General features: G+C 28.4%; 1 protein-coding gene across 1 annotated transcript in view; it reads right to left on the reverse strand.

Moving 5' to 3' along the window:
- LOC111619491 overlaps positions 1-9,018 on the reverse strand; it is an 11,819-nt gene extending 2,801 nt beyond the window's left edge. The window contains exons 1-3 of the mRNA XM_023361220.1: positions 8,966-9,018; positions 5,144-5,321; positions 506-639 (exon numbers count right to left, since the gene is read on the reverse strand). Coding sequence (XP_023216988.1) covers positions 506-639; positions 5,144-5,321; positions 8,966-9,001 — 348 coding nt within the window. The 5' untranslated portion in view covers positions 9,002-9,018. The remainder of the gene's footprint in view (positions 1-505; positions 640-5,143; positions 5,322-8,965) is intronic.
- Between the last annotated feature and the right edge of the window lie 1,432 nt (positions 9,019-10,450).

Here is a 10,450-nt window from a genome sequence, read left to right on the forward strand (position 1 = left end):
TCGAATGGTGCACACTCGGTAAGTAATCCTACAATTTTTCGTTTATAGCATAGTTTATATGGATTAGTCCCAAAAATTTATACATAATTTGGAAATGTTGAGTCAAATTAGTCTAGAATTGATTAATTTTATGGAAGAAAACCTTTCAAACAGTCATAGTCCGTAAACTGCACACATGATGGGCTGTGATTGGCTCATGTATTTAAGGATTCCTACAACGCAAAATTCCTATAAAGTGGAACATATCTACCGCGTTATAGGGGGGATCGACTGTACCAATGTTAGATAAGAAAGATAGGATAGATTTAATAAGCAAAGAAAGATGGACTATGGCACTGCCAGATGATGCAAAAGACTGAGGAAACATCCCCAAGCAGGAGAGAGAGAGAGATTCTTTGTTCCTGTAAGTAATTAAATTAATTTTATAATAAAAAAACTGGCACAAATTTTTCAAAACAATCCTATACACACACATATATAAATCATAAAATTATAAATTTTTTACCTGAAAATTATTAGACAAATGCAAAAATTGAGTTTTGACTGTAAAATCAACAGAAAAAGATTTGGGTAGTGAAGATGCATTGTCTAGTAAATGTATTGCACCTGTAGAGTTATTCACATAAATATATTGATTTTCTGAAAAGAGAACTAAATTTTAACTTTTGTTTTGATTAAAATGAAATTATTTTCAGTTTATAATTGAGTGCAATCATTTTTAAATAAGTCAATTCATAATCATGGTATATGCTATATTATTAGAGTAAACAATATTAATTTTACATCTTAATCTTAATAATTAATTATTGTTTCATCAATGATTATTAATTATATTTAATAAATATCAAAAATGGAATAATTAATTATTGTTTCATCAATGATTATTAATTATATTTAATAAATATCAAAAATGGTAGAAGTTACTTTTATATCATTTGTCTATATTCATATTATACAGATTATTTTGAGTAGAAGTTATTTTTAGGTAAATTGATAAGTCACAAGTAATAGAAATTAAAAAAAAAAAAATTAATTAAAAATCTATTATCTAGTTTATTTCATTATATCATTATCCAAATTTAAAAATTTGCAAAGTTTTAATCTCAAATGGCATTCTATACTGATTTAAATATAATTAACGTTCATTACAACAAATTAGAACTATCTGTATTAAAATTTTTATTCAATTTGGACATTAACTGTGTTAAATTCACTATTTGTATTTACATGTGTGATAACAATTAAAATAGATATCTATATAATTGGGTAATTTAATCAGATATGAAACAGAATTTTTTCTTTACTTTTTTCAAGTCTCTAGAATCTATCAAATTCAGTGACAAAAGACAAAGGTCTAAATTAATTGCAATTGGTTAGGTGCTGTAAAATTATGATAATTCCAATTTTCCAGTATTAGTACTAGATTAATTATGTTTAAATGTCATGCTCAGCTGATACTAATACCAAATGCTATGCCAAACTAAAGTCAAGGCATAGCCACTCAAACAATCGTAACATTAAGTTGTGTTATTGGTGAATGTGTCGATGTCTAGAAACTTCCTTTACAATGTGACATGTGTTCAATATTGCAGATTTCTGTAGTGCCATGTATAGTACAGTTGATCCCCCTATAACGTGGGTTCCTATAACAGAAATTCCTATAACGTAGCGAAAAAATTGCGGCAGTATTCGTATAAAGGGACTCGTAAAACGTCGTCGCCGANTATTCAACGGACATAAAAATTATTTATATTAATGATGTCTCCAAAGTTCAACGAAGTTCTCGCAGAAAAATAACTTATCAGAAAATGCGGCCGCTGTTTGGTGCGTTGCTCCACGACAAAAACAAGCTTGAGCAACGGCGATGTCGAACGATGCACACTCGATAAGTAATCCTACAATTTTTTGTTTATAGCATAGTATTATAGCATAGTAGTATGTTTTATCTGTGATTTTGGCTCTGTCATAATATATTTTGTGTATGTCATTTTCTAACATTGCCTATGGAATATATTTGATGAAGAGTCTGTGGGTGTTTCATAATTGTGTTTGTGTTCAAATTCTTGATGTATTATATTTTCTATTTGATTATGCCTATGTAAATTGTCTGTGCTAAGAGCTTGCAACCAGAGGTTATATATTGTATTGTTTTCTGTAAGAGTCATTTTGTGAGTGATGTGTCCTTCAGAATGTGTTTTCTGTAGTTTTTAGTATTTATGACCTGATCTTTAATGGCAACCATAAACCCCAGTGTCTCTCCAAACAAGCAGTCCCTAGTAGTTTGGTATAGTCGTAGGCATGCCTGCCTTGAAGTGACTTTTGGATCTCTGACTGTTTAAAGGTGTACTGTTACTTTCTGCCAGAGTTATAGCTGTATGTAATCTTGATGTTTCTTGTTTTTTGTGGAAAAACTCCCACAGTGTTTGCAGTTGAGGTTAACTATGTTAGTCAGGTTATGGTGATATTCACCTTCTTTATGAGAAAGAGTTAATTTTTCTATGGACAATTTTGGGTGATATTGTTTATGTTTAGTAAGTGTTCTTGTTTTTCTTTGGAGTTGCTCAAGATCTGTGTGTGTTCAGTATATTTTTAAAAGAATAAGTGTATACATGTATGTATGGTGTATGTGTCTACATCTAGAAACTTTATACATGGACAAAAAATGTATTAATTGCTTTAATAGTTTATTTTGCATTTAGGTGTGTTCTTAGTATTGCATTTAATCTGTTCTGATATTTTAGTATTATTTTATTATTACTGCTACTGCTACTGCTTCCTGTTGGCTTAATAATGGTCTTTCCTTATCCTTACTCCCTGTTATTTGAGAATTATATATTACCTAAAATATAATAATGCAAAGTAGACCATTAGTTTGCATAAAGTGGTCAAATCAGAGTGTAACATAAAACTTCAAAAAAATANGTGAAACATATCTAAGCATTATAGGGGGGGTCTACTGTATATGTTATTATTAAGTCTAGAAAGACTTTTGTGTAGTGTATGTGGTATGACACCAGTAGAAGAAAGGACAACAAGTACAATAAATACCTTATCCATTCTCTACATTTGTTTTATTTCTGGAGCAAGTGGAGTGTACTTATTGATTTTTTTCAGTATGAGTAATTTTTATTTTATGAGTGTTTGGAATGGAGATGTCTATTATATAAGCAATCTTACTGCATTTGTCAATGAGAGTGATGTCAGGTCTATTGTGATGAATTGTTTTATCTGTGATTTTGGCTCTGTCATAATATATTTTGTGTATGTCATTTTCTAACATTGCCTATGGAATATATTTGATGAAGAGTCTGAGGAAGAAAATGTAGACTACTTCTTTGCAGACAATAAAAATGAGGTTCTCTGTTTGAAAATCCTAGAAGTGTTGAGAAAGAAACCAGATCCTCCACAGGCAACATTAGTATCAAGAGAAAAGTGTACATATTGTTCAAAAAAACAAAATAGGAAAACAGCATCTAAGAGTGTAACATGTAGCCTATTGCACTAACAGATTATGTAGTATCTACAGATACTACATAATAACAATCTGAAAACAATGCAATTTTAAAAATCTAGAGTAAACAGATTCAGAACTTGAATAGAAATTATAATTAAGTTTAATAATAATTTCAGATAATGAATTTGTTTTTATTGATCTGGTTACATATCAATTTTCTGTTTCTATATTGAAATTACTTTGTATTCTAACTGAAGTAAAGTAAAATAAACATTAAAATGTGTACTTAATTTAAAATGGCAGATGATATTAATATGTAAATTTTTCGACTATAAATTCGACTTTCATCTATTATCAGGACTTATTATACTGGTTTTACAGATAATATTACAAACATTAACAGAAAACAATTTTTATTTTATTTCGTATACCTGTTTTTTTTTTCCCTAGTTTTCTTTAATTTCTTGCTCCACTGGATATTCAAATTTTATCAACAATATCGCAATTACTATTATTTTAAACCTACATTAAACCAAATTCTATTACATCATATCAATTTTATACATTTATTTTCTGTTATTACAACTTACATTTGTTCTCTTTCTGTTTGTCCCACACCTCATTTCACAGGTATATGAAATAAAATAAAAATTGTTTTCTGTTAATCTTTGTAATATTATCTGTAAAACCAGTATAATAAGTCCTGATAATAGATGAAAGTCGAATTTATAGTCGAAAAATTTACATATTAATGAGGAAAAAAGGACATTGAGGCAATTTAATTAAACAAATTTTTAATAATATATTTGGCAGATGATATATTTACAAAATATAGAAAATACAGAAGGTACAAAAAATGTCTTCACTTCCATCCTTTCCAACCACCAGGAACTAATCAACAGTCTTCAAATTAAGTAAACAATTTTTACAAGTTTTTAAGGCATATCATCAGTGAACATTTTAAGACTGTTTTGCATATTGTAGCAGAATTGTAGCCTACAATAAACGGTTGTCTCTGTAAAGGGAGATTGTTTGTTAGTTTCTGGTAGTTGGAAAGGGCGGAAGTGAAGATGTTTTTGTATCTTCTGTATTTTCTAATAAAGTGTGTATTATTCATAATAAAATTTCCTGATCTTAGTAAAATTTCTCAAGACAAATCATTTAGAATACAAAAATATGTAGACTGAGCTCGGTGCTCACCCTTGAATAATGGAATTAAAAATCCAATCAGGAGGAGCACCGAGTTAACTAAAGAAACATTCTCCAGAATATGCCTACATAAACATAGGAAGGACAGCCGGGTGGCTGAGCAGTCAAGGTGGCAGATTATCGCTCTGGGGATCCAAGATCCAATCCGAATGGGTAAAAAAATCCACAGGAATTTTTTGGAGGTGGTTTGTTTGGATATACTGGGCCTCATCCCTCACCACCTCGCTGAATCCATAATAGGCTCATTAAAAGAGGTGCCCACAGGATGGAAAGAGTTAAATAATAATAATAAGTACAAGAAGACTGAAACTATGTAACTTCACTAAATTAGAATAAATACTTATAAATTATCCAAAGACAGGTGATAACTGAAATAAAAGACAAATTTTCTTTACATATTTACCATATATTAATTTTATTTTAAAGTTAATAATATATATTATCTAAAAATTTATAAATTAAAAAATTTTTAAAACATACCATTTGTATCATATGTAAGATTTTTTCCATCAGCAGCCATTAAATATATTACATCATCCTTAAGTGATTTATCTAATATATTAATTTGATGAATAAAATATGGTACAGAAGCATTTACTGTAAAGAAGACTGTTAAACAAGCATATCCAGTTTTTTCTTCAAAGTCAGCTTGATATGCCTAAAAATAATATATACATATATATATATATTAACTTTTAATATTCCCACATACATATATGTATATTAATCAAGTAATAGACTAAAAAAGTAACAATTTCAGTTGAAATGATCATTTTAAAATTACAATTAGTTTATTATATGCATATTACATTAAATAAAGCTTTTATTTATAATTAGCAAAAAATTTTTATATATATAATTTTTCTAAAACTATCAATATACAATTGATATCTGATGATAATAATTAAAATATCTACATTTTCTTTTATTCTGTAAATTCTTTTTCAAATATTTAATTCAGTGACTTTATTTCAATTTCCCTTGAAACTACAGATAAAATATTTTTATATATATTTCAGTATAAAATATTAAAATTTTCAACTTTAAAAATAAAAATAATTTATTCATAAATGATATTATGAAATTATTTTACATAAAGTTATTATACATCTTAAATTATACGTGTTTTGGAAATGTTGAGTCGAATTAGTCTAGAATTGATTAATTTTATTGAAGAAAACCTTTCAAACAGCCGTAGTCCGTAAACTTCACACGTGTCGGGCTGCGATTGGCTCATGCATTTAAAGATTCCTACAACGTGAAATTCNTGCGAATAATTTTGAATTATGAAAAATAAATATGTTTTAAAACAAATATAGTCCAAATGTTTTATTTTTTTTTTCAAATAATGAGATGTTTCGTAAAGGCCATTTAAAATAAAATCTAAATTATTTATGATTGAATTTTTTCAGTTAATAATAACTTTGTGTATAAACTTCTAGAATGTTCCATCGCCTGTTATTTCCTGGAGGGGTAATAAACTCAGCAGGGGACCAAGAGAGGGTATATAGTGACTCATGGTTGAAAGAATGACTATTTTATTTTCAATGCAATCACGAGAACATGAAGGCAACCAGTGACAACAGGACTGTGCAAAGGAAGAATTGTGAAAGTGAATGGATTCTGCTCCAATTGATGAGACAACGAGAAGACAGTGATTATGCAACATGAAAATTTGAGGAACTTTTCACATACTAGCACCTCCTCTCCCCTATATTTTTGATTGTTTGTTGACAATAGTATTGTCATGTAAGAAAATTCACAGATTAGATTAATTCATAATTATTGCAGAAAGACAAAATGTCTGAATATAACTGGAACCTAAAGCATTGTAATATTTGAATACTTTCTGAATAGTGTATATTGGAATTGATGTTAACTCAATTTCGTGTTGAGAAAATAAAAACTTACAGATAAATGTACATAAAACAGCTTAGGTAACACCAGATTAAAAATAAATCCTATAAATATATTAATGATCAATGGGCAGTCATAAATTGCAAAATTAGAAATAATAATAATAATATTGAGACACCAAGTAGTAATCCAACCTAGCAGTGCTAGCACAGGAAACCTCTCCTTCAGCTAGTATGCAAACATCATTTTTATATCAATGGGTATAGTGTTGTTTACAGCTGCTGTCTACCTCATATACATTTTTCCTATTGATATTATTTGCATCCATTCACTACTGGCAGCAACTCTAGTTTTAATAATTATATACTACATATTTAATAATAAATAAATATGGTTTCTTATACATTCATTTTGGTTTCAATTTTGGACTGCAATTTTCATATTGCAGACCCCACTATCATCTGTCTGTTCTTCATTAATCTCAAGAATGGAATTAGATTGATAAAATTCAAGATCAGATTTAGAAAGCTTAGGGGCCAGAGGCCTGATTAACTACAGGTATCAGCCTCTTGATTAATGCGGTTAATTAATCCCTTGATACTACCATGTATATCAAAACTGTGTTAATCAAAATACGATATCTACATTAATTAAAGACATCTGGTAAAGCCACATAAATTAAAAACCTCTGCAGTATATATAAGGAAATTTCCACAATTAATTTTGCGCTATAATCAAATCCCGCATTAAGCATGGGATACTTGTGTATATAAACTTCCAGACTGGACCAGAAATTGTGATTTCAACTCAAAAATTTTCTCAAGAGTAGTGTTAGATAAATGACATGACTTAATTGCTTCAGAAGAAGTATTATGTACAAGACACTACTAAAATTGAGAGCAGATATGGAAGCTTAATTTAAAAATTAAAGTATAATTAAAAATTGCAGCCTTGCATTGTGATAATGTTACAATAAAGTTGATGATTTTTAATATTCTTTTCTTCCTTCCAGAAGTGATGCTATCAGATCAATGACATCTGGCATAACACAGCTACAAGTTGAAAGAATTGTTCTTTTTCATAGAAAAATACTGTTCTATTCTATATAATGTGAGTAAAACTTTTCTGTCGTATAGCCACAAAGTTGACACTATAATACAATTAGACAGTATGTTATTTAAACAACAATTTATTTAATAATTAATTAATGGCAACACAAAAGGAAAGAATTAATGACCAACTCTACCCAAGCAAACAAAAAAAAAAAAAAAAACAATGAACCTGACATGTGGTCTCATGCAAAAAGACAGCAAAAAAATACCCACGTTTTAAAATTTCATTAGCGGGTGCAACTAAGTACTACAAAATCCTTACAATTAACTTAAATTAAACTATTAAATTAAATTAATATATTATAAATAAAATAAAATAAATTAATTAAATTAACTTATAGCTGTAGACAGGAAATGGAAAATTGAAATACACAAAGGAAAGAGAAAGGAAAAGGGTACCCATACTTGGTTGATTCCTTTTTACAGAGATGATTATGTTCAATGATTCTCAATGATCTTTCTTATTGGTCCTTTTTTATCTTGGGGAGGTTGATGTATCCTTTTGTAGCGATCAAAGGAATCTCACTTTATCAATGGTTAATTGACATCTCAGGTTTTTTGTTGCACAAAGCCTTCAAGAAATTCTTCAGTCCCTTGCAATAGTCTGAATCAAACTCCTCTCACCACTGTCTCCTTCTGTCTAAACCCTCTTCCTGGTCTGAAAAATGTTCCCTCTCACCTTTTAGACCCTTAGACATTTTCTCTCTCTATGGAACAGTTTAGAACATCAATCATGAACCAAGTGAAGTGGAAATGAGGAAAACAGATAATTCCAGAAACGGGAAAAGACAAAAAGCGAAGACAGAAGCTACAAACTAGAATATTCTAACTTAAAATTATGGGATACAGCCACATGATAGAACCTGCTGATGGGAGCTATTATTCCAAAAAAACAATTTTCATTCATAAATAAAAACAATCTGTGGACTCCTTAAAAATTTGTTTTTTTAGCATCAGTGTTATTCAGTTTACATTGTGGAATTGAGTATCATGATGAAAAATCTAGTAGATAACATAATAGACCATCTATCTGTTGTTAATATTAAATTCCACACCACCTGTACATTGAACACAATAAATAAAAATTTTACATTATTATTATAATTTAATAAATATGATCATCAAACAAACTGATGCCATTTTATTCTAGCTTTGATGTCATAGAGAAAAATTAGAATGCAAAACTAGATTAATAAACTCCATTAATTTAGATTGCTTTTAAGATAATATTTTTTGAAAATTACATAATTCATTAATTTTAATGAGCAAATTGCCTAACGGTTATTAATAAAACATTATCAATGATTAAGATTTGATTAATGATCATACATACTATTATTGGCAAATTAATTTTTTCTTCTTCCAACATTTCGATATTGAAAGAAATCAAATAAAGTGTTCCATCTTCTTTATTAATTTCAAAATATTTATTCCATTTACCTAATAAGAAAAGAAAAATTACTTAAAAATTAATGTAATTAACATGCATGGATATCTATAATATAAAAACTGCAGAGCAACAAAAGATTTTAATATTTAGTCACTTAACAATATATAAAAAACTTATAGCTCATGGAATCCAGGGCAGTTACTTTTGGTTTCCACACTCTACAAATGATTTCCATTACTTTATTCATGATCCTAAAACAAAGTTTTGAACCATGAATAAAATATAAATAAAACTAAAAAGGGAACATTGGCCCCCTCAGATGTCAACCAGTTTGATATATATTATAACATTACCTTATTATAAATCAATAATAAAGCCAGTTGACACAACTCTCAAGCATTCACAAGTAAAATGAGTTTAAAGTTTTCCATGTTTGTTATAACTTAGTCTCGAAGGTGTTTTCTCATTGAGTGGTCATAATCTAAGGCATAAGTCACTAACCACTAATCTAAAAATAACATGTTTGAGGAATAAATTTTTCCTTTTTCTTTAAAGTTTTTAAAATTTATATTTAAATGAAATATAAAATTTAATAAATGGGACATATTTAAGTTCAAATTAGAAACATATTTTTAAATAAGAAAATTATGTATTTATAAAATTTTATAAATTTTTTTGGTTAATACAAACATTTTTATTTCTACTTTGACTCATCTTCAGAATCCTTGGAAGTGTAGTTTAGGATGCTAATTATCATAAAAACATTAAAAACACAAAATTAATTTACAATGTACACCTTGAATAAAGCCGATATTTTCGCAAGTTTTTTTTAATATAGTAACAGGAAAACAAAAATGATTTGTATTTACAAATATTCATTTGTTGTCAATTAATTTTGAAATGTACTATACCATGCATCAAAATTTGAAGCATACCATACATTATGTTTAAAATGTCTTTGATACAACATTATGAAGAAATTGGTGATTTGCTTTTTGTCCTTATGTTACAATATGAATCTATGAGCACTAAGTTTTTGGCTTTATAGGAGGACTTATCACACACTATTGATGTTGTATCAACATCAATAGTGTATGATAAGTTGATGGAATAATCACACACTATTGGTGTTGTCAGAATAGTCACACAGAAGTGGGTACACACAAGTTTATTATGATGACGGTATGCATTTCAGACAGGCTGTTTGCCCTCCATAAAGCCAAAAACCTAGTGCTATTAAATTCATATTATAAAGAAACATTAAAAGAAATGTAACTGTAGTCCTATATGCAAAAGAGTATAGAAAAATACAGCTGCCAAACATTACCTATTCTGTGGCATTTGTATATTATTTCTCTAGCATATTACTTAACAAAACTTTACAATGTACAGTAATTTATAATATCATATTGCCTCAATTCTAAAATG

The sequence above is a fragment of the Centruroides sculpturatus genome, unplaced genomic scaffold, assembly GCF_000671375.1.
Source record: "Centruroides sculpturatus isolate CEXI.00-Female unplaced genomic scaffold, Cexi_2.0 scaffold185, whole genome shotgun sequence".
NCBI classification, from domain to species: Eukaryota; Metazoa; Arthropoda; class Arachnida; order Scorpiones; family Buthidae; genus Centruroides; species Centruroides sculpturatus.